Below are 25,022 nucleotides of genomic sequence, written 5' to 3'. Positions count from 1 at the left end.
CCCCCAGATGCCAGAGGGTGTCATGCTGGCCAGGAGTGGAGAAACTGTTTTAAGCCATTGCAGGAACTATCTGATACGTCAGCGTATTACTAAAGTAACTGAGCAGAAACATACTGCCGTATGGTATAGGTGACACAAACCTTAGAGAATTAGTTCAGAAACATCACCAGACAAAAGAAAAACAAAAATGAGGAAACAAATCCTGTCTGACTTATTTATTGTTCCAGAGTGGAGATAAAATATCATTTCTTTAGCTGTGGCTACCGTGCAGCTCCCAGGCCCGTGGGATGACTCAGTGGGTAAAGATGGTCGCTCCCAAACCTGACAGCCTGAGTCTAATCCTTGGAACCTGCGTGGTTGAAGGAGAGAATCGATGCCCTTAAGTTGTCCTCTGACTTTCCCATGGACACACTCACCACCACAAATAAATGTAAAAAAATAAATGAATAAATGCAGCTCCCTATATAAATTGCTCTCAGACTCTGATGAACACCGAATGGAACATATAATTTCTTGTGAACACTTTGGTGATTTCCTAGGGACCTTTTGCCTTCATAGTCACACCTAGAAAGAATTGCATATGTTTTGAGATCACATTTATTTTGGAGAGACTCAGAGAAGAAGAAAACCATTGTTTTTGTTACTTTAACAGTAGTTTTGGCAGAGAACACAAAGAAGAAAATAGTGGTTTAAAGGGAGGTTACAAAGGGGAGAAATGGAAGGTCTGTAGTTGAAGATGTGACATACCCAAATGACAGGTGAGATTCAGAGAGAGTTAGTATGCTGATTGTAAAGAAAACACCTCACTTCTCTGAAGTGATGTCTTCAATTATGTCTGTGTTTGGGGCACAACTGTGGTTTCTAAAAACTGTCGAATTTTTGGATTATATAGCTAACCATATGTAGCTAATGATACTATCTGGATGTTTTGTAAAATGTGTCGGCGTTATTCAAAAGTATTCCTGGTTGGAGCAGGAGAGATGCCTCAGCAGTGAAAAGCACTGACACTCTTGGAGAAAATGAAGATTCCGTTCCCAACACCCACGTGGAGGCTCACAACCATTTGTAACATCAGTTTCAGGAGATCTGATGCCCTCTTCTGGCCTCCATGAACACTAGACAGGCATGCAGTGCACATACATCCATGCAAGCAAAACATCCATATGTATAAAATAAAAATTAATAATTAAAAAGTATTCCTGGGCTATATGTGTCAGAATCATTAGTGGAAGGAAGAATTGAGAGAATACAAATCCCAGAGCCTTGTCTTAAAGCTGCAGAGTCCCTGGATCATGGAGCTGTGGCTGCATACTTCTGATATTGACTACAGTACGAGAACCATCGAGCCAGGGTGTATTTAAAAGTGATTTGTCTAGTGTACAGAAACAGCTGGTGACACGGCCCATGATCTCAAATGGTGTTAGTATCTGAACCCATATTCGCCTTGACCCTGGAGCGGCTCGGACTTCACCAGCTTTTCCTCTCCAGCTGACGCTGTCTTGTAGTTTTTGAACTCAGCAGCAAGACAGCCTCTCTCTGGGCTCTGTGAAGCAATCATTCATGCCTAGCTCTAAAGCTTTCCCCAAGTGTTTGTTGCTGCCTGTAGCTCTCCATCTTACCAGTAGAGAGCACAGTAAGTCTGTTGATCTTAAGCTTTATAAAACAAAGAAGACAGAAAAGAAGCTTATTTGCTTCCTTTTAAACTTGGGTGTCTTTTCTTCCTGGTTGGATAGAAAGAGACAAGGTCCACTTCTATATGAGGGCAGGAATGTGACCTTCTAGGTTGTGGTATTCAATTGTCAAAGATGACACAGAGTGAAATCTGTCTGATACCTATGTAAAAGCATAGAAAAATATCACCTATGCAGGTCACTGCATGAAATGAAATTGAGGTCTCCTTTCGTGTCTAATGTAGGCTCTGAATGAGTACTTTAAAATGGGGCGTGAAAAGTTGAGAAATGTGTAAGAAAACTCAGGAGATGCTGAATTACTAAATTTTCAAAAACAATACACTTTACTATGTGTAATTAGACATCTAGAGGAAAATATGTGGATCCTTATGAGAGTTTTCTGTGACTGGAGTTTTGTTTTGTTTTCTTCACTTTCTCAGCTGCAGAAAACCGCTTAATTTTTATCTACAAAGAATACTGGATAAGAATGGGTTTGGAGGCTTTGGAATAAGCTAAAACAAGTATCAGCTTTCTCTCCCCTTTCCCCAACTCCAACAAATCAAACTATCTGAGACCAAAACAGTACACCACTCAAATGAAAAACCGGTCTCAGTTTTCCGTACAAGTTTTCATAAACCCAAAGAGAAGGAATGGCTCAAGAATAGGAAGCAGGCCAGCAGAAAAACACGTTTTAGAATAAAAAATACTGAACGTAAGACAAATAGAATTTCTGAGAAATAATCTCTCAGTGCTTGACCAGGCTTCATTCTTAAGAATGGTTCACAATACTGCAGGGTGTTGGTTCATATTTGTTGAGTATCTGCAGCGAATGTGCTGGCAAAGAAGCAATTTCTGTCAGTTGGCCCCCAAACTGAGTGAGTTCCAAACAAATAATTTTTGTTTATTTTTATTAAGGCCTTAATAATCACTGTAATTTCTGTGAATATAAAGGTCTCTATTCTTGGGATTGGTATATAAACTAGTTACAGCCTTTTATATTCATTGGGATGACTGATGAATCCACTGATGGTACAAAAGATGAAGATTTTGAAAAATATGTGTGGATTATTGGCTTTTGATAGAAAAGAGAGATTTCCCTGAATGACAGTAAAATAGAACTTTTTTTTTTTCCTGGCCGCAACCTTTCCCATCTGCTCTGTGTATAATATGTCATGAGATTTACTCTGTTCTTTTAGACACATTTTGATTCTCTACCATGGAAAACATAACATTTCCTCTAGTCAATTTAACTTTGTCAAAATAAAACTCCTTTAATCAATACTATCATCTTACAAAGGTCTTACTCCAAAATCTAATGAGTTGTGAGAAGGCAAACCTGTCCCCCAGGTTTTCTCCAAAGCAATGCCGTATTCTGACTCCAGGGCACTAGGTAGAACTGTTTAAAAGGCTTCCCCACACGATTCTAAGTCTTTTCATACTCTCTCCTTTGCTACAAATAAAAGCCCCTTAAATGATGAAAGTTGAGGAATTGTTCATCTTGTGTTCTGTGTGTGGGTGTAAGTTTTACATTGCAGCAATTTTATATCATTGCATTAACCCAGATACGTGGGGTGAGGCTGCAGCCCAGCCAGAGTCAGTAAAGTCGGTGTTGGCTGTCTTTCTGCACTCAGCCGTGCCCTGTGCACTGCTTTGACTCCACACTGTCTGTGAACACAAGGGTCATTTCTTCACGGGGGCTGAAGAGGGTTTGGAGAACTTTTGGTTTTTTGGATCCGTTAGCAAAAACTGTCGTATACTTTCTTAGTTGTTTAAAGTGCATAGAGTGTATCACGCAAAATATTTTATAAATGCTATAAAAGAAGAAGGACACCTTCTTTTCATTGTTAAGTTCTATGCTGGTTATTCCTATGTTGTTGGTGGTATTAGTGTGTCAGTTCTCCTCAGTTGATATGACCTTAGAGGAGCACACTCTTAAAAGGAGAAGTAATTTAGAGGAACAGGAAGTAGAAAAGGTCAACCACAAACCATTCTGATTCAGAGTAATATGATTTAGCATGACCAAAACATCAAAGGCTATTATTGGGAGAATTGGCGGGGGGTAGGTTACAGCACAGTGGCTTACTAAATGTATGTGACTAAAACAAGGTTGCTGTATAATAGGCAACCATCACAACAAGGAATGGATTTCAGGTGACACAGTGAGTTTGTGAGTTGGCAGGCCTTTGCAAAATAAACGTGGGCTCCTTTGTAAAATAAACAAGCTGAAATCCTGTCTTCTATCTCTTGGCACTTACACTGCTGCTTTTTCTTTGCCCACCTGTGCCTAGGTCCTGTACCCTTAAGTCCCTTGCCCTCGGCAAGTGTCTTGCTCTTGGCTCAATGAAGACTGATAAGGGTGTAAGCCTGAGTCGTGTTTTAGTAGCCAACATCTCTGGAAGAGCAACAGAAATACCGCTGTCAGTGGAAAATTCAGACTGGCAGATGATAGCATCAACTGGGGAAGGATAAATGTAAACAGTGTGTTAATCTCACTGTCAGCTAGAGATCAGCTCAGCACTGTGGAACTGATGCAATCTTGGTTCAAGGATTTCTTGTGGCTTGGTCTGGTTCCTTTGGTTCAACATGCCTGTCTTTTAGAACCCTTTTACCAAGGACAATAGGTGTGAATAGGAAGTTAAAAAAGTAGAGGAAAATATAGGTAAACAGAACCAAATACCTGAGCAGCAAGTAGACAAGTGACTATTTACTTCTTAGTCTATAAACACTAGAACAGAATATTCATCTAAAGAAATCACAGTTGCAGTTATTGGATAAGTGGCTTTCATGGAAATTGATTTGCAATACTCTGGGAGATATTGGAGCAGGACTTCTGTGATGTCAGGGACAATAATTTTTGTATATACACTCATACCTGGTTTTGAATATGGAATCACTTTTCTTTCTTGTTAGGGAACAGCATGCTGTCAGCAAAATTAAGCCCTGGATGAAACTTCTTTAAAAAAGGAAAGCCAAAATGAAATCATTTTTAAGGGTATAAATAAACTAGATCCACGCATTTCCTGACAGCCTGAATGAGAAGGTCCATATTTATCTCAGTAAGCTTTCAGCGTTAGACTTTAGGAGCCAAAGTGACAGTTTTGGACTCAGCCAGACAGTGAGCCTTATATATAAAAACTCAAAATAGATTTTCTTTGCCCCTAGTCCTGCCAAAGAGCCATTTTAGGTGTGCAGGAAGGCGCTGAAAACACTAATGCATAGTGTCCTTCTGCTGAGCGGGAGCGATGGATCACTTCGCCTCACCTGACTTTGCTTAATTGGAATTTAGATCCCCAAAGAATCTGAACAGTAATATATTTCTTGTGATTTCACAGAAGTTATGCCTTTTGCCTTCCCCCTCCCCGCACACTTAGAAACATTGAAACTCGAGATTAAAATGCAGAAGCCTGCAGTTTTATAATGGAAATAGGCCACTGGGCTGGGCAGTCCTGGGGACAGTCGATCATTCTGGGGTTAGAGCATTCCTCACTGTTGTCATTGTCAGAAGATGAGGAATACGGAAATGGATCTAAGTAAAGCTAAGAACATCCAGCCTCAGTCTGAAAAAGCTCAAAGCTCACTTTTTGTGATATTCTTAAGGGCTTTATAGCTGTAGTCTTTTCTAACCTCCTCTCTTCTGTCTTCGTTCTCCTCTTCTGTTTTGTTGCCTACAAAAATATATTCAGGTGTTCCCTGTATACTTTTGATACCATACTGAAATGCAGAAGATTTAGATTTCATGAGTAGGCAAGAGGGAAAGGAGACGGTGGGATGACTGGACAAACAGAACATGAAACTAAAGTTTTTGAGAATTGCCAAGCGGGCAATGATATGCTAGTGAGAGGAAGAAAGGGATTGGAGGTGGCCGTTGAAAGTGGTTACACCTGATCTTTAATGTATTAAGTAGCTTTTAGGTAAGAAAATGATATTAATAAAATCTAAATGTGAAAAGTAAACTTTGTGTAAAAGCATTTGTGTTAACTTTAATCTATAACCTGGGAATTTCATCAAGGACAGGTTGTCAGAGTTAAGGCTATGAGTACGAACTAGACTATAAACATAATTGAGGGATGGTTTAGGAGGGAGAGTTGGGAGCATTTGGTAAGAGCCTGGAGTAGAGGACAAAGATACATTTAACTTTCTGCCACTGGAGAGATTACTTAAAATATTGCATACAGGGGGCTGAAGAGATGGCTGAGCAGGTAAAAGCATTTGCTGCTGCTGCAGAGGACTGGGGTTGGGTTTGCTGGCTGTAGCTTCATTTTCAGAGGATCTTGTGCCCTCTTCTGGCCTCTGAGGGAACTAGGCATGCACTCAGTGCACATACATAGACACGGGTGAAACAAGGGAGGTCAGTGTTTCTTTGGTGCTATCCGTGTGTGGGAAGTCAGCATGGAGAAGAGAGGCAGGAGTAAGTGAGGCTGTTCTAGCTCTAATTGAGTTGATCTGAGCATAGCATAAGGCATAAAGTCTCTACCCAGGACTCAATGGAGGATAAAATGCTGTGGCAGGGGTGGAATCACACCTTCTCTTTTTCCATTCCGGCTTGTGCCTAAACTACAATAGGCTAATGTATTTGGGTTTGTTTGCTTATTTGTGGTGGTGTTTGGCTTCCCTGTAAAACAAGAAGATATGGTTTTAAATGCTTCTTTAAACGTGCTCATTTCTTTCCCTGCTGATCTGATAGTCCACCTCACTGGAGGACTCATACTTTCCCACCGTGAAATGACTAGTGGGTTGAAGGATGTTATTCGAACAAGAAATGCTTTCTGTGCCTCACATGCTCAAGACCCTGTGTTCATATTCCAGAATGGGGATCGAGAGGAGGAGGGGAAGGGAAGAAAAGAAAGGCGAGGAAATGTGAATAGGAATTTATAGATGTATCCAACCGTCTTATGAAATAAGAAACACAGAAATAATGCAAAAGAGAAAGCCGAGAGGTCAGAGCTCAGAGCTAAAATCTCACCCTTCCGCCTGCGGTGTCCCAGCTTCCCGAAAGAGAGCCTATTTCCTGTCGGTTCGTCTATTTAAAGTATTTTGTTCTGCCTTCTCATTGGTTGCAAACCCAAACACGTGACTGCCTCATCACTGTCTGAATGTACAGCCCCCTAGGTCTTAAAGGCATATGTCTCCAATGCTGGCTATATCCCTGAACACACAGATATCTATGGGATTAAAGGCGTGTACCACCACCGCCACACTCTTGCTATGGCTCTAATAGCTCTGACCCCCGGGCAACTTTATTTATTAACATACAATCAAAATCACATTTCAGTACAATTAGATTACCACCACAGGAATTCCCAATTCAAAACTGTTATGTAGAACAGTCTATACTTCTGTGTGTGTGTGTGTGGGGGGGTATGTATAGGTGTATGTAGCAATGTACCTAGGAAATACAACTGTAGTTAGTTTTGTGTGCGTTCCTGTATTTATTATGATCATGTATTCTTGTTGTTAGGAAATACCTTTAACTTAATTTGTATCCTCCACAGAGCACAGTACATATAGTATCCTAGAGACTACCCAGCTTGGAGTGTCTCAGGAACTTAAAATCCTGGCTTATCTTTGGAAACAGTGTTAAAGACAGCAATTTATTTCAAAATGATGGCTAACATCACTAAGTTCATACAGCCTCAAATTGGTCTCATCATTCACATTATTCTATTTCAAACATAAATTAATTCCTGCTATAATTGAAGTAATTCAAAGAGGTCTGGTGCCTTTTAATTTATTAATAAAAGAGGAAACATTTCAGTGCTATGTATTGTTAGATATATTTGATTGTACTTTCATTTTGTAACTATTAGTAATCTAAGTATGGTATGTATGCTAGTAATTAGTACTTTGCTAATTGTAAATCAATCTGGGCCATATCTCTTTCTATGTATTTTCTTAATGGGGAAGGGGGAGACTGTGATTCCCTGGCCTACAGATACTTTGGTAATGATGTATCTTCCAATAGAACTGCAAAGGGTGACTGATTGGCAGAGCATGAACTTTGAAACTTGACCTTGCATGGACATCTAAGTTAGCATTGGCCTCCAACCATTGTTTTCTTTCCCCTTTGTACTCTTTTCTATTCCTAAGGAAAATATGGGGTAATTGGGAACTAGGTCTTACCTCTCCTTTAAGTAGCAAATTGCTACTTCCCTGTAGTTTGGGAGGAAAAAGCACATTTGATTCTTTACCTCAGTAATTTCTTATGGCTGTTTCTGTGAATTTTATTTATTGGTCTTCATATTTCAGAAAAATGTCTTGGAACACTATGTAGCCAGATCTAAAGGAAAGTTAGAGGTGAAGGTTCTAAAATGTTGAATTTGTCCAAAGTTGAGTTCCCATCCACAGGAGGAAAACCCAAGATCCCCTTTGCTAAGTTACCTTTCTCCTTTGCTGAGTCTGAGCAGTTAGCATATTTTAGTGTTGGCCTGCTGTGACTCACTGCCTGACCAGCAGCTTTAGAGACACTTAAGCAAGTCCACAGCATGCCTTTCAGGTAATTAAGCATTGGGACTATGCACACAACTTTATGGTTTTGTTCATTGCTCCTGGGGGCATTTTATCATCACCCCTTCATTTTAACTTTGTCAAAACTGAATAGTAAAAATATAGGAGTTGGAAACTTTCAGGCTTTACCCAAGACTATTGATGTAGTGCAAACTCACATTTTTGCCATGCTCGTTAGGCAGGCCTATTACATTTCAATTGTCAGGAGGAGTCTCAGCAAACACTTACCCATTGTGTTCAGCAGCAACAAGGCCATTGATGATGATGATGTAGAAGTTTATTAGAACATGAAGAGAGGAATAACCTAAAAGTAATTCTGGAGGATAGGCTACTAGGAGGCAAATGCCTCCTAGAAAGTCATTGAATAGCATGCATTTATTATATGTTGGCTAACAGAAGGTTAAGCATTTGAACTCAAACTTCCCATTAGACTCTCCCAAGCATGCGGGCCACCCACCAGTTGCAAGGCATGATGACACGACAGATGACTCGTCCTCCTTGGTAGCAGTATGGATATGGGTAGTAACCTAGTAAAGGTTCACAGACACGGCGGCAGTAGCGGTTGCCTCTACGACAGTAAATACAACAATAACCTCTCTCATCCAGCATGGGGTCAAATTCGATTCCATTTTCAGTCTGAAAGAAGAAGAAGAAGAAGAAGACAGTGTTGGAAGGAGAAACTCTCTAGGGAGGGGTCCCACCAAACAGTTGAGGACTATAGGACTCTGAGTTGGGAGAGCAGGTGAGAAATTAAATTTCTTAGCCTAATCACGGAGATGTAGACATCAAAATTGGGTATGAATGTACTCCCCAGAGAGTCCAAGTTTCTTAAATGTTTGTTAAAACTATGATAATTTTTCCAACTGCCTTGAGAGGTAGTAAGGTTTATGAGCGTTCTTTTGTTTCGGCCCTGAAAATGAGGGCAGTGGACGGCACTCACATAGTCGTTGACTGGAAGGTCTTCCTCACTTGCTTGTCTGGTGTGACGGGTCTTCTCCACCTTTACTTGTGGAACCACCCATTGCTCATTCTGTTCAATCCCCTTCTTTTCATTGGTAGGAAAATGAAGATCTTCGCCATCTTCCTCAAAGTCTTGTAATTCTGAAACTAAGGTAGTAAATAAACAGTGGTGATGTCATTACTTTGCAGCTATTTCTCTGGGCATGCATGGACTGCATTTCCTAGCTCGTTAAGTGCATAGTTCAGACACTATTTCATTTCTCACCAACTTCATTGCCTCCTTGGCATCAAACATTTACCCCCTTTCTTACAAGACAAGGGACTTCTGTCTTCCTCAATGATTTTAGCTGCAAGTGCTCAAAACTATTTCCTGATTGCCTGATTTGATTTGGTCTCAGCTGCCCTCCCATTACTCCTCTTTTTTTTGTATTTATGTTTTTTGCACATATGGATGTATTGCCAGCATGTATGTCTGTGCACCACATACATACAGTGCCCACAGAGGCCAGAGGAAGGTATCCTATAGTGTAGAACTGGAGTTGAAAATGGTTGTGAATCACCTGTGGGTACTGGGAATTGAACCTGGGTCCTTTGCAAGAGCAGCAAGTGCGCTTAACCAGTGAAAAATCTCTCCAGCACCCATCCCTCCAGTGTCTTATTTATTTTTACAAGAACAGTGCTCCTCTCCTGAGCTATAGGGGCACATGTCTTCTTTATTTTCAACTTAAGTCTGTGGAAGACTTGCTGGAAGTATAGGTTCCTACATATTTTTTCACTCTGTTTCTCTTGTTATCTTACACAACTGTGGTACAATTGTCAAGACTAATAAGAAAGCCTTGGTTCATTGCCACTAACTAAACTACAGACTTCATTTATCAGTATTTCCATTTGTGTTCTTTGTTTTGCAGCATCCAGTTTGGGTTGCCAGATTACATTTTGTCATCTTAAAAAAAAATACTTGCTTCCATCAGCTACTGGATGAAAGCTCTCTGATGACAATTAGGGTAGTCACCAATCTGATTACAGGAGAAGGCCAGTTCAGGCACCCTCTCCACTATTGCTTGGAGTCTTAGCTGGGGTCATCTTTGTGGATTCCTGGGAGTTTCCCTGACCCTGAAATGCGCTCCCCATTAAGAAGTCTCTTTCATTACTCTCTCCTTCCTTCCTGCCCCCGCATATACCCAGCTGGCCCAACCCGCTCCCTCATGCAGGTGCAGATGTGGAGATGCACCCCCAAGCATTGGGCCGAGTTCCGAGTTCCAGGAGTCTTGCTGAAGAAAGAAAGGGAGGAGAGATTTATGGGGTTGGGGGGAGTCTCATGATGGCAGGCAGGGTGCACAGAGCCAGCTGACCTGAGCTCCTGGAAGTTCACCAACTCTGCACTGCTGACAGCTAGGGAGCCTGCATGGGACTGACCTAGGCCCTCTGCATGTGAGTGACAGTTGTGTAGCTTGGTCTCTTCGTAAGGCTCCTAGCAGTAATGTCAGAACCCGTCCCTGGCATTTAGCGGGCTTTGGGGAACCTGTTCCCCATGATGGATTACCTCGCCCAGCTTTGACCCAGGGGAAGAGCTTGGTCCCCCTCTACTTGACCAAGCTTTGTTCAAGCTCATGGGAGGTCTGTCCCTTTCTGAATAGAGATGGAGATGGAGGAGCAGGGGGAAGGGGACTGGAGGAGAGGAGGGAGGAGAAACTGCTGTTTGTATGTAAAATAAATGAAAAAAAATATGTTATTTAAATGAAATTTTTTTTAAAAGTACAAAAAATACTTGTAAATAATACCAGTAGAGGCCTACATTGTTGGTACTGTCCTGTCTTGAGTAATACAGTAGTCTGTGCGGAGTGAGGGAGGCCAAAGTCTGTGTCAGGTAGACAGAATATGGTGTCTAAGGGACCTTTGTCTTCTTGAATTGAAGGTTGTACTTTTCTGCTCTGGACCTCTAACCTTAAATTCCATTTATAGTTATTCCTCAAACATTCCTAAAGAAGCTGTACTGCCACGATTGTCATATATTCTGGGGAGAATGCCATTTGCCATGAGAATTCTTGAGACAGCAAGCGGTGCACTGTTTGGTCTCATCTCTCTCTAGGTCTTGGGATAGGCCCACTGTGGTTTTGAGGAATAGCCTGGTATCCCTGCTGCAATGAATATCGATGTGCAAAGAAAGATAGATTAGCTATTTGCTATCACTGGTCGCATTAGGGTGGTGTTGCCTTTCCTGATATATTTTAAAAGCCTGTCAGCATTAATTTATCTGATTTATAACTTGGCTGTGAAAAATTCCCTCTTCACCACAGTCAGCATATACAGTTTCATCCAAGAAGGTATAAACCGATCATTTGTTTTCATAGAAATGTGGTCTCTCAACGCTGGAAACATTAACCTGTTACTATCTTTTTTTTTTTTGAGATAGTATATTGTTATAGTACATACTATACTGTGTATTTATATCATATCTCTTTATAGATACATATCCATATACACCTATATATACATATGCATATATATATACATATATAGACAGTATATAACTCTGGTTGTCTTTGAACTCAAAATCTTCCTGCCTCAAACTCCTGGACACTGGGAATGCAGAGATGTATCAACATGCCTAGCATGTTAGCATCATTGGAAGGAGCCGGAGATTGGGGATAAGATACCATACCTGCTATTAGAGTAGGATTGATCCAGTACATGGTCACATTATCGCAAATATCCAGAATTTTAGAATTTTTCAGAAAGTCTCGGTTTTCAATAGGCTTTTCTGCAGGAACCCAAATCACTGACTGTTCAAAGAAAGTTGTAGTGATTTCTTCATTCTGAAAGAAGAAAGTACATCAGGGATGGGATTGTAGAGAAATTAGTACAGCAAGTTAGATATTAGGAAGTACTGAAGAACAGTATGTTTTAAGCCTGAGTAATGCCAGGGATGGCTGCTGGAGATCTGTCTCCATGTCATGCTGACAGTAGATGCATATTGAGGAGCTAACTGATCCTTTTATTCTGGGTCTGGCAGCAAGGTTTCTCACTAAAATAAGAGTGCTGTCTACCATCATTTCCCTTTAAAAGCTTTCCATCATGGTTTGGGAACTCCCTGGGCCATGCAAGTTTTAATTTGATCATCTGGAACATGAGCGATTTACATTTCTCCCCTTTAAATGGGTGAATACCTGCTTTGTTTTTGGGGTGTAGCTAAGGATGAACACAGGATTTCACCTCAAGATGAAACAAACAGACAGACAAACAGACAGACAGACAGACAAACAAAAAACTCCTATAACCTAAACTAGCCAGATCAGTTAAATAGCCAGTTAGTCTACCATTTTGGATTTATGAGACATTTGTCTTTTCATGGTTTGAACTCTTCAGTTTATGGAAAGTGGCTTCCTTAATTCCATTCATTCTAGATGCCCAAGGTTTAGCTCACCGAGGCGAGGGCTCTGTTTACAAAGCTTCTCAGTTTTGTTAAAAATCTCTTCTCTTCCATTTCTAGTGCTGGGAGTAGTTGCCTTGAGTACCTAGTTCTTACCTACTTGTCAGTAAGACTTCGACACTCTAGCCCTACTCTTAATAAGGCCTCTTCATACCTCTTTTGTTTCTTCTTGGCTTTATGATTTCAATGTATTTATTTATTCTCCAAAATTTGCCTTTGTATCATTTTTTTTCTCTGAACCATTCACAACTTTCAAGTCCTGGCTCTTTTGCCCTTGAATCTGTGAAGACCTTGGAACATATTGAAAGGGATTGTATAAAATGAGGTTGATGTGCTGACTAGCTTTGTTAGCAAACCCAGGGCTATTTATACACTGGCTCTGCATGCTTTACATGCACATGCCATAGATACAGTGGTGAGCGAAGTACAGAGTTGGAGAGGTTTTTAATTTGCAACCACAAATTTGTCCCACTAAAAAAGACTCGTAGTGTGAAATTCTGTTTTCTTGGAGATGAAATAATTTTACTATCATGTGACCAAAATGTGTGCTATTTAAAAGATCCTACCAAATTAACTGAGGAAAAATTAGGGCATAGAGAAAACATGGACTTCTCCAGCATGCAGAAAAATCCCATTCTATCACGTTAGGCTCTGATTGTTGCCTGTCTGTGCTTGATACATTATTTTCTGCAAAGATTTTCACATGATATTTTCTATAGCCACCTTTAGAACACTTTTATTTGTTGTGTGTTGCGGGAGCAGGGAATATGCCACAGTGCACATAGAGAGGTCAGAGGTCAACCCACACGAACTAGTTCTCCTTGTGTCAGGTAGGTCCTCGGAATTGAACTTGGGTCATCAGGCTTGGCCACAGGCGCCTATGCCTGCTGACCCTTCTCTCTGGTTCTATAATATCTTTTAAATCTGAATTGATAAATTTTAGGCCTCCTGAAGGCCTCTCTGCTGAATCAAACTGAATCAGACCAAATTGGAAAGCCCAGGTTTAATGGGTAAAGCGCTCCCGGGTGATTCCCTGGTCCCGCAGAGAGGAGATGGAACACAAGACCAGAAGAACCACAGGAGTCTGTTTTCTGGGATGCTGCTTATATATCCTCTGTGGGCGTCCTCCGGAGCCTCTCTGGGGGAGAAGCTGTGTTTGGTGAGCTTTGAAGGGGCGGGTTTAGGGAAAGAGATGAGGAAGGGAGCCAATGTGGATCTTCCACCAGACTCCTTCCAAACATTCCGGGATCTTTGGGTATAGGAATGCCAGGGTGCCAGGGGTTGAGATGGAGCTCCCACCCAAACACTAATCTCCTTTCATGTTATCACTACCCCCTATACTGCTTCTTAATTTCTTGGGAGTCCGTCTGTTTTTAAGAAGCGTCTAACATAATTTTATTAGAAACAAAATGAAACTCTGCATAATCTATCACTACCATAGATCTTGGCAGCAAAGCGTCCTCTTTGGACTTTCTTCTTTTTTGGGGGGATTCTAGGAACAGGGATCTGTAACTTCTGTAAGCTGTGAAGAGAGCAATAGCATGAAAAAGTAATGTGGGAACTAGCAATAGCTCTGAGGAGTCTTGGGTAAAGAATAGGAAAAATAGTGTAACCCATCAGCACTTCCCATAAAAGAAAAGGAAAAGAAGAAGAAAAACATGTAAGTGACCAGTTGGAAGAACGAGAAAAAGAACATGGGAGAAGGAAGAGAAAGAGATTTCAATGTATACAGAGTCCATTATGTCATTGCCACAGTCCCACTTTCGATTTTCCAGTTTTAAATATAAAAGCAAACTAAATTAAGCTGGAAGAACCTCAAGGGCCGTGGGATTGCTGTATTTTAGGCAGTGATGACCCATCTCCCGTGCCTTCCTGGGATCATTCATTCACTAATTGGAGCAGGGGCCTAGTCATCCCAGTTTAGCAGTGTTTCCAGAGGATCCACAGTATGTGGAGGTTTTCCCGTTTGCTTTTGCTTCTCCTCAGGAGCACTGTGGGTTACTGACACAAGCAGCACAGCATAAAATGGTGAGGTGAATAATCAGAAACCTTTAAAGTAGGTGACTGCTGGAGCACGGCAGAAATGGTATGACCCCCACGTAGCCTGGGGACTAATTTCCTCTTTAAAACGCAATTCATTTTTATTATTTTAATTTGTGTTATTTTATGTGTAAGGGGTTTTACATGCATGCATGTCTTTTACACCAGAAGAAGGCATTGGATCCTCTGTAGCTAGAGTTACAGATGGTTGTGAGCCACCATGTGGGTGCTGAGAATTGAAAACTTGGGACCTCTGGAATAGTAGTCAGTGCTCTTAACCTCTGAGACAGCTCTCCAGCCCCTATTTTTATTATAATTTTAGTTATGTGTACACCAGATGTGTTGGATCCCCTGCAGCTGGAGTTATAGACAGTTGTGAGCTGACTGATGTGCGTACTGGGAAGTGAACTAGGGGTCCTGAGTCATTTTCTCCATCCTGCACTAATATTTTTAAAGTCTTTCTCATACACATGATTGCTTTTGTTCTTCTGATTTATTCCTCTCACTAGAAATCATTGGTTCGGTAGCAAAATTACATAGGTTTGTTGTTACTGTTGTTTGTTTTTAAAAATAGGTATTTAGGTATAAATGTATAGTGTATACCCCAAAGTACGAACTTTATTTTTTAAAAGGCCTCACTCAGTTCAAGACCTCAGTCTGCTTCTCAACTAGCTGTCACTCTTTTGTCGTAAGTTCCAACTCCTATATCTGAAAATGGGAGTGGTACTAGTGCCTAGTTACACGAGGGAGGATCCAATGGGAAGAGAGCATTCTGTACAATGGTTGGACAGTAAATGGTGTTTTTACTACCGTAATTTTTCTCCCTTACCTCATCTATTTCCTCTTCTGGTTCCGAAAATTCAGGAATCACTTTGATTTGAGTTTTAATAAAGCACTTTTGAAGACCTACGAAGTAGATGCCAGTGTATCCCTACAAAACAGACAAAACAATATTGTAATTAATTTCCTATAATGGCCACAATGAATCCCAAGACCTATCAGAGCCTCAGACTGGCAAACTTTGAATTCATAGAGAAAGCTTTGTCATAAATGAAATGAAGGTTAAAGGCTATTTTTAACTTGATTCAATGGTTGTAATATTTTAAGTGGAAAGCCTTAGGGGAAACAGTCAACTCACGTTTTTAAAGTCATGAACTTCCAATGTTTCATCAGTGCCATTTCCGCTTCTGAATATTTCCGTTCTGGTCATGGGATCAATTTCCATGTAAATCTTCTTCTTCTCCCCATTGCTGTAGAAAGTGTGTTCCATGTCATAGGTCTGGAAGAGAAGAGGAAGTAAAGCAAGTTCTAAGATAGTCTTTGAGCTCCTTCATAAAATGGTTTAATTGGGGAAATACCTGGGATACCTTCTCTTTCTGGAGCCTTTCTACTGAGGGGTCATCTCAGTAGCTTGCCATCGGACACTCTTTCAAATCTGTGATTAAACTGAGGTGCATTTTGACATTCAGGCTGATACGGGGATCCCTTCAGAGTCAGTGTCTTGTATTGAAGCCAAGTAGCTGAGCTAATTATGAAGAATTCCAATGGTTTTCTCGGCACCCTTGGCTAAGTAGCAAATGATATTCTGCAAATCAGCCTGTGAAGTATTTTCCCCTTGTGTTAAGCCAAGGAATCATCTCAAGCCTATGCTGCTTCCTGAAGCTACTGCTTCCTTTTCTAAGTGTCCTGTGATTACTCTTTCCATCCTTTCCATCCCATGAAATCCATTACAGCCAAGAAAGCAGTTTGAAAATATTTAGAGCGGTTAGCTATTACTCTCTATTCCCACATCTATCAGGATTTTAATAGTGCCTCAATAGTATTGTGTTTGTCCTGAATCTGAAGATATTATTGGCCAATAATCAATCATCCTCTTATCCTGTACCAGTTTATTTTCCTTTATTCTTTAAAATGTAGCAGCCACTTGCCTTCCCTTAGCCTTCTGTTTTATAGGTTAACCATCCCCACTCAGGTTATTGCTGGGTTCTGTTTTTTAAACTTGATTCCATTGTTTTCAGCTTCTCTAGATTCCTCTGCACAGGTAGACTTTGGTGACAGGGTGAGGTGCCATAAATTAAGTAACAGAATCTTTCAAGGAGAGTGCCTCTGAAATGGTGTGTATCAAGCCTTTCTTGAGTGGCTGAAACAAATCCCCAAACTTCCTTCTGCTCTCTAAAAGACAATTCTCTCACTACAGACAAAGAGGACCAGTTCTGTGATTTATTCAGTCTTGGAGTTAAACATCGACCCTCTAACTTGGGACATATTTGGGGCTATAGACAAATATCAACTCCAAAGGAGTTTGATCTCTGTTGCAAACCATGCCAGAGTTGATGGTGCCATTTGCAAGGCTCTCTTCCCCTCATTGCTTGGAGGCTTTTGCCTGTTAGATGTCTATGTGCTCATTTGTCCTTCTGAAGAAGCAAGTTGCCTACAGAGCCAGTGGTACTTTCTAATAACACAGTCCCTGGTGGTGTTTTCCTCCATGAGCTTGCCCTGGTTTGTATTGTTTTTAGTGTCTGCCCATGCCTGTGACAGCATGTTAGTGTAACCTGGTCACATTTTTCCCAAGTCAAGTAGAAAAACAAGTTGGATGGGTTTGAAGAAACAAATGTTACTTCAAGCATGAAAAGGCTGATGGAGCCATTGAAAAGAAAAACAGAGGCAAAGCCATTTTACCTCCCTGTGGCCCTGTGTGCCATAGACATGGATAGCAGTTATTTGTTGATTAAGTATCGTCACCGATGACAAGTCTTATTTCCTGAAGGAATGCTGTGACGATTGGTAAGGTCTTTTAAAGTCCAGGAAAAGAGTATGGAGAGCCCTCCAGCAGGCACAGTGTTAACTTAGGAAGGCTGGTCTTGTCTGTGTCAGGGAGAAAACTCCTTGAATTGCTTCTGCTTATATCCTCTCAGTTCTAGTTCTGCAGCTAGCTAGAGAAGAGAAACTTGTAGGTATGACACAAAAAAAATTGAGCCCTCAGTCAGCTGAGTTAAGCAGAGGACAAAGGCATCCACTTCAGACACAGCCTGGTTGGGTTTCCCAATAGGGGATAGTTTCTTTAGAAATACTATCCGTTGTGGAGACAAATGTTGACAGTACTAGCCACCAGGGGCTGGGCTGGGGTGTCTGTTTCATCGCAGCACCACTGATGGATTATTGCATGGAAAAATTGGGTTAGAGACTAGGGGATATTGGACTGTGGCCTACCTGGGCAAAAGAAAGAGAAAATACAGACTGCATTTTCAATCATCAGTAGAAGACTATGGGACTGTGCTGATGACATTTAAAATTTCAGTGTACTTCTGTGGAATGAGTTTTCCTGCACTCTTGGCAATATACTTTACTTGGACACCTTTCTGGATGAGTACTATTGGAAACTGCCAAGCTCAGCAGATCTTCATTATTTTCAACATCTCAGCAAAGAATTGGGTTTGTTTGTTTGTTTGTGTTGTTGTTATTCAGCGAGGGAAGAGGCATCATCCATGTTAATTGTATCCATTAATCAGTTTGTTGATTTTGTGTTAGCAATGGTAGCTTCTGAAATAGAGTGAGATCAGAATGACTTCATTTGTGTATAAATCCTTAGTGTGTGGGAGGGTGTAGGAGTAGGGAGCTACATATTTACCCAGATGGGATTCTGCTATCAAAGGTGTCCTTTTGAAACAGACTGTCCTTTGTCTAGGAGGATGATGCCAATGACTTACTTTGGACTGTGTGGGGATGGGTTTGAGTAAATCCAGACATACTGTCTCACTCAGGTCCCCGTGGAGCATACTGCTTGGGTAATGGCTATGCAAGCTTCACTGGCCCATATGAAGACTGAGCTCATGCCCTTGGCATCAGAAGTACTTTGCTGTCTACTAAGCTCCCTGGCTCCTGGGTTGAAGTGCCTTCTGGAGAAAAAGAACTAAATGGCTTTGCCCTGTCCAGGAACAAACTAAAGCAGAGACAGGGTGGCTGACCTTAGAAAGGTATGAGTGGGCTCCAAGCATCTCTCTTCAACCCCTGCTCCCAACTTAGCTTTGTTCCAGGAGAGACAGTGCAAGGACAGCATGTGACATGAACTATGCCCTTGCCAAGTTGGCAAGGAGATGAGCCCTCTTTCTGGTATCTTCATACTCTGTTCCCTGTGTGCCCTCATAGCCCTCTCCCATGCCTGCCTCGTTTCCATCTGGCCCTTTGTCTCTTGTCTAGACAAGTAGGAATCTGCCGGGGATTGAGGGATCTTATGTAAGAGAAGAAACCCATCTGACAAATGATTTTTCATTTAGATATTAGCAACAGAAAAGACATTTGTCAGTTTGAAAAATTGAATGCAATGCTTCACTCAAAGGAATGAAGTCGTAATGGTGCATTTTAGGTACTGTGACACCAGGAGCAGGAGATGGGGGCATCTTTCCAACACAATCCAAATGAGTTCTTACTGGCTTTGTGTTGGAATAGGACAGAGAGGCCAGTGGAATAGGCAATCTGTAAGAAGACCACACTGACAAAATATGGGAGAAACATGAATCCATTTTTCTTCCCTGACCAGGAATTCTGTCCTCAGTCCAGTTAAGTCTTCCATTCAGGGCAGGCAATAAGCCCCAACTGCCTCCTACAGTGTGAACACTTTACCCTGCTTTTTTGTCTCTGTTGGTGACAGTCTCTGAGATCAGAAAAGAAAGCTTTTCATAAAGAGTAAAGCTGACTCACATGTTGGTGTGATGGATCTGTTTGGGGGCAAGCAGCTTTAGCCTGTCCTGACAGGGATTTGAGGACATTTGGCTTAGGTTTGTTTTTTTGAAACCTGTGATTAATCTCGCTGGTCTTTCCCCCCCACCTTCATTCTTTACTGTCTGTTTATGAGGTGCACACTCCAGAGGTGAAATGCATGCTCAGAATAGCTGGCTAGCAGGTGCTAGGCTGGAAGGAAGGGAAGGGAAGGGAAGGCACTGTACCATATTATTACAGAGCCAGTCTGGGAGAATGAAAGGGCCTCTGGGTGTTGCTCTACCAACACAGTGCTGACAGATTATTTCTTATGCATAGCTGGACTTCTGCATCTTCAATGATCAGTTCTCAGACCTGAAAAAATTCACATAAGCAACCAGACATTCCTCATTAAAGAAAGAGAGGGGAGGGGAGGAAGGAAGGGCCAGCCATTTACTTCATCTATAGACTTGAACTAGATGGGAAGTTTTGCTGTATCCACAATCCTCTCCTCAGTTCCCAAATTGAGCTGAAAAACAGGAAAGAATCCCCAGAAAATGTTCTAGTATTAATGTTAGTCCTTCCACCTACAAGCTGTGTGATTTGGGACAAGTCACTGAAGGCCTCTGAGGGTTCAGTCCCTTTCTGCATGCCCTTTCTGGTTGCAACTATTGGGTAGTTGGCAAATCCAGTTTTTCTTAACATTTGTCTGGTACCTTTCAGCTTGCTTGTTGGGTTGCAACTACCTGTTGATCACCTGGGCTTCTTCTCCCTACAGCTCCATACAGCTCTGTTTGAGGGCTCTACTTTCACATGCCCCGTAAAGCACTCAGTAAATACAACCTTAGGAATAAGCATTAAGAGTGTACTCATAGCCATCAGAATCGAGCATCATGTAATTTGTAAGAGGTACCCCTGAATAGTTTAAAATAGCAACCGGCCCAGTAAGGATCATTGTACAAGTGTAAACTTGGGTCTTGAAAAAAAAAGAGAGAGAATGAAGACATGCCTTCTTTTCCAAAACGCTGATGTGGCAGCATCTGGTGAAACTCAGTTCCCCTGCTTAAGAGATTCCAGATACATCTCCAGCTTTTGCCTTGAGGGTATAAATGCTTCTCCAGTACCATGTTTCAACCACTAAACTGTTGTGTATAAGAACCTAAGCAATCTAGAGGGAAAAGTCCCTTCGTGTGCCTAAAGATGAGTGAAGAAAGTTGTCTGGGGCTAATGCTAGTGGTAGAAAAATAGTCATGAAGAAAGCTGGACTCAGACTTGGCAAAAAAGTAATTCTTTTGTGCAAAGGATTTTCAGCCTAGGATGATCTTCTGTATGAAACATAAATGAGACTGTTTCAGTGATCTTCTGCAATTGAAGTTGCTTGGGCAGGACAGAATACTTGCTTATCTCCATGAACTCTCATGCTACTAGAATGTGGAATTTGAAGGGGTATCTCCCGGAATATGTTGATTGCCGCGGGTGGGGGGTGGGGGGCGGGGGAGGGTAATTATTTGCCAGCAGCCCTAAAAATCACCACATAGTTCTGATGTATGGCAGGAAGCACACACCATTTCATTCACATAACCTTAAATTTATGTCTCATTCCACAAAGGTTTGCAAGAGGGGGGTATGAAATCTGTGCTGTGTTTATAAACTGCTGGTTTAAGAGCTATAGCCTTTCTGTTGGGTTTCTCCATGTTGCTTTGATTAGTTGAGGATTTGGCTTCTAATTATTTCAAGTTCAGTGTGGAACACAGGGAGCTCTAAGTAAGACTGTTTTTCCCCAGTAAATCTGCTTCATGGATCCTAAGGAAGTTATTGCTTAGAAGTGTACCCTCAATATGATGACCTCTTCGAAATTTTTGGACCTGAATATGTTTTTCCTGCTCAGAAAAGCTGAACACAGAGCCTTATGGACTTGATTTTTTTTCCTCAAGCCTCTTCAAGTCTCCTAGGTATGTCTGTGGCTCAGGGAACCTAGGGCCTGGAAAAAGGTACAGAAGCTCTCTCAGAGTTGACCTTCATTTAATTTTGATTGATTTTTGTTCTGGTTAAGTGTGTGTGTGTGTGTGTGTGTGTGTGTGTGTGTGTGTGTGTGTGTCACACACATACATTCACATGCATGCTTGAGGTACACTAGGAGTCAGATATTGCTTATTCTTATTTGAAATCAGTCATCTGGATCTTTTGTGCACACGAAGGTTGGAGGGAAAGGAAAGACTTAGTAGCATGGAAATGTCAACAGCAGATGTAGGATGTTAAATAAACACTGTTTATTATAAACAGATGTTGAAAAAGAAAACAAGAAGGAGTGTTGTGGGGGCTGGAAGAGCAAACACTGAATGCTGGGAGACGGCCCCAGGATACCAGAGGTATCACTACAAACAATAAGCACAAAAACATCAGTTGTTCTACCAAAGGCCTGACAGTCCTCACAAATCACACAGGCAACTAAAGCAAAGGCTAGAAGACTATGGGTTTTACTTGGTTAATCCGCATTTCATTCCAGCCCATACTATTAAAGAGAGAGTCTTAAATTTGTACAAGATGCTTGGATCATTTTCCTCTGGAAATATTCTTCCCAGACTAATCTGACTACTTTTATTTTCTCTGGATTCTTAAGGGTTCAGATGCAGGCCTAGTGGTCTTGGTCACTAGGAACATGGTCCAAAGCTCTTTGTCTGGGACTTAGAAGGTAGAAGGTGATTGAATAAGGAATCCAAACTGCTACCTGGTCTTCTGATTTAGAGTGACCCAACCTGACTTTGTGGTGAAGGCCAGGACTTATATATGAAAGAGAGTATATTGTAACCCTCCATGGAATAGCAAGTTAATAGTATTTGGTCACAGTAGAAAAACTTATCCTAGGTGATACATAATGTCTTTTATTTGTATATCTTCATAATGACTTTGGCCCCTCCTTTACACTCCTTTTGGTGAAAATTATATCTTAAGATGAATTACTTCATGAGAACTTTGATATCTTTTCTTTTTAAGTACACTTTAATCAGTAGCATACCCCACATTTTCCATGTATGTACTGACTGAGATTTTGTTTGGTTTCAGGAGTTACAGAGTTGATCTTTGGAAATCATAATTAAAAGAACTGGGGTGGGAAACAAAGATAGTATAATTCGAAGGTAGGGGAGATAATGAACTTGGATAGGGAGCATGGATTCTTACAAGATAAAGGCAAGATCTCCTCGAGTCATCCACCAAGTCATTTATTACTGCACTGAAGCAGATACCACTGTAAGAGTAGACAGACACATAAACGTACTTGGAATGGCATTTATAGTGCCAATGGATACAAGAAAATAAGAAAGGCTATTGTGTCTTTGTTCAGACAAACAACTACGAATGGTCAAAATGATTAGCTACTGACCACATACAGTGAAGGCATTATATTCACAGCAACTAAAATGATTTATGGGACCTGTACGCACATAATTTCCAAGAGAATTAGTGATTCAACTTTTGGGGTAGCACATCACTTTAGAAATTAGATAAGTGCTACCGTAAGTAAGTAATTGTACTGGAATGAATGGTGGCTCTCAATTCAATTTCTTTTTCTTTTCTGATGTTGGTTGCTTTGCACACCTTGGTAGCCTTAACATAGTTGGCTTCTCTAGAAAGCCATCTGAATAGCAAGTAGTTCAAAAGCAGTAGGGCAGTGGGGGTGGGCTAATAGGAGTGGGTGATGCCTGAAAACCTTTCTGGAACATGATGTAAATAAAAAGGTAAACAGAAAAGTAGGCTTGTTTGCTCCCCCTCACACTTACACTTTACAAGGTATCCCTTGAGACTAAATGCAAGCAGATACTGCAGCAGAGGTGGAGAATCCCAGGGGAGCTATGCTTTACTTTTCTGTTTGCTTTGGGACAGTTAGCCAATTTACGTTCTTTTTCTCCCCCTTTGTCTACTTTTCTCCATGAACTTCTTGCTCCTACTGCTCCTTTGGCTCCTAATGGTCCATGCCAACCCATTTTCTTCTTGTCTCATTTTCCCTCCTGGATCTGTGCCTTTTCTTCCCTACATCGGCTACTAAGTAGAAATGAGCATCTCATGACCAAAAATCAACACCAGCAGCAGTAGCAGCAGCAACTATAACAAATAGAGAAGAACATGGCAAATCCCCAAAACCCATCTTCATGGGTTGTAGTCATCTCATTCTCACTCTCATAGAAGTTGTTAGCAAGAAAGAACTATGTTTTTATTTGGGTCGCATCTAAACTTGTCTATTGCCTGTGAGCCCAGGAATAACGATAACATGGAAGGAAGCTCTAGTTCTGGTTAAGTAACAAACAATTATGAACTCAGATATCAGAATCGCTTCTTTTAAAAAGGAGTTTGCCTTGCTGCCTGTCCTCACAGCAGATGCATTAAAAGTCAGAACATAATCCCTGAAAAGCATTTGCTGCCATTTCAGATGGTTTCTATGTGACTGTCTGGTTACTTTGCCATCAGTTTCTGCCCAGATAATGGAAAGAAAGATGGAAAGTAGTTTTTCTTTCTTACATTAAAAAAAACTTCCAGGAGATTTAACTCCTTCAATTCAATCATAAAAGAGTGGGTAAATTTACTTCTTGTCACTTCTAACCAAAATGCAGAAGACAATTTCTCCTCACCTAAATAAACAAACTAAAGAAAAACCTTGATTTCATTTTCTATGCCACTAACTGAATTAAAAAAAAAAAGATTAAGAGTTTTCATTTTCATATTAGTTCACATGTTAATCACTAGTTAAATTCAATCAAACTCGGTAAGGAAACACTGGGTAAGTGTCTGTTACTTACTTTCTTGGATACCTCGGGCCAGAAGTGTTTGCTTCCCCAAAACAGGACAATTAGAGTTAAGGCCAGGACACCAAACACCAGTCCACAAATCTTCAGTGATTTACATATCTTCTTGGATTTCAAAGCTTCTGCCTAAGCAAAGAACAGAAAGAATGAAACAATACACAATAACCCTCAAAATAGCAAGCCATAACTCAAAGTCTCCTTCGATTTCACTTTCTAATGTTCACATTGCAATACGATAAATCTGTGAAAGCATGCTTCTGCTCAAAAGGGAAAATATATGAATCAACTTACATTTAGAATGTGACAGTCCTCACAGTTCTCTGGAGGATTCTTTGCCATAGTCTCCCAGCACACAGTGCTCTTTCCCTGCTTTGAGAGGACTGAGACCACGGCTGAGGTGGAGTTGCAAGTGAGCCGGCTAACAGATGCCAGAGGAGAAGAAGCTGAATTTATATGGCTCAAATATGTCATACCAGAGCCGGAGGGAGCCCAGGGGGCTCCTGTGCTGCGATTTGTTACATAGATATACCCATATATGTATATAACTTCTGTGCACAGAATTCCATCCAGAATGGCAAAGACAGGTTATAATGAAAACTATTGTCCTGGGGGTTGGGTTGGAAGGGGATCAAGCCTAGGACACATTGAAATGATTTTTCACTATGAACTTAAAATACCAGTGGCAATACATGCTGCATACTCCAGAAATAAGCAAACAGAGCAAAAGAGGGAACAAAGTTCTAATTTCAATTCCATTCAATTAAGCAAATATTTATCGCAGGGATACTAAGTATCAGGTACTTTCCTGGGTGCTGGAGAGTCAGAAGTAAATCAGATAGTGTGCCTCACTATGTAAAAGCACTCTGTGTCCCAAGATCAACATGTATTGAAATAATTATCGTTAAAACCAGGATATAATGAAGA

At 41.0% G+C, this 25,022-nt stretch overlaps 1 protein-coding gene across 1 annotated transcript; it reads right to left on the bottom strand.

Annotated features, from left to right (window-relative positions):
• Window positions 1-8,429: 8,429 nt before the first annotated feature.
• Tnmd (tenomodulin) lies at window positions 8,430-24,641 on the bottom strand. The gene is made up of 7 exons (XM_028874993.2): window positions 24,390-24,641; window positions 24,093-24,224; window positions 15,743-15,883; window positions 15,434-15,535; window positions 11,797-11,950; window positions 9,115-9,281; window positions 8,430-8,810 (listed from the first exon to the last, which is right to left on the bottom strand). Exons 1-7 carry the CDS (start codon window positions 24,567-24,569, stop codon window positions 8,601-8,603), a joined length of 1,086 nt encoding a protein of 361 aa, XP_028730826.1. The 5' UTR covers window positions 24,570-24,641; the 3' UTR covers window positions 8,430-8,600.
• Between the last annotated feature and the right edge of the window lie 381 nt (window positions 24,642-25,022).

The sequence above is a fragment of the Peromyscus leucopus genome, chromosome X (assembly GCF_004664715.2).
Source record: "Peromyscus leucopus breed LL Stock chromosome X, UCI_PerLeu_2.1, whole genome shotgun sequence".
In the NCBI taxonomy this organism is placed as follows: Eukaryota; Metazoa; Chordata; class Mammalia; order Rodentia; family Cricetidae; genus Peromyscus; species Peromyscus leucopus.
This window is presented reverse-complemented; position numbering and strand designations above follow the sequence as displayed.

What these genes read in the sequence shown, in the direction of transcription:
- Tnmd (XM_028874993.2), bottom strand. Translation starts at nt 24,569, where the DNA reads ATGACATATTTGAGCCATATAAATTCAGCTTCTTCTCCTCTGGCATCT. An exon ending in AAGTTCATGACTTTAAAAAC is followed by an intron (nt 15,536 to 15,742) that starts GTGAGTTGACTG and finishes TCTGTTTTGTAG; the next exon opens with GGATACACTGGCATCTACTT. An exon ending in ACCTTCCAGTCAACGACTAT is followed by an intron (nt 8,811 to 9,114) that starts GTGAGTGCCGTC and finishes TTCTTCTTTCAG; the next exon opens with ACTGAAAATGGAATCGAATT.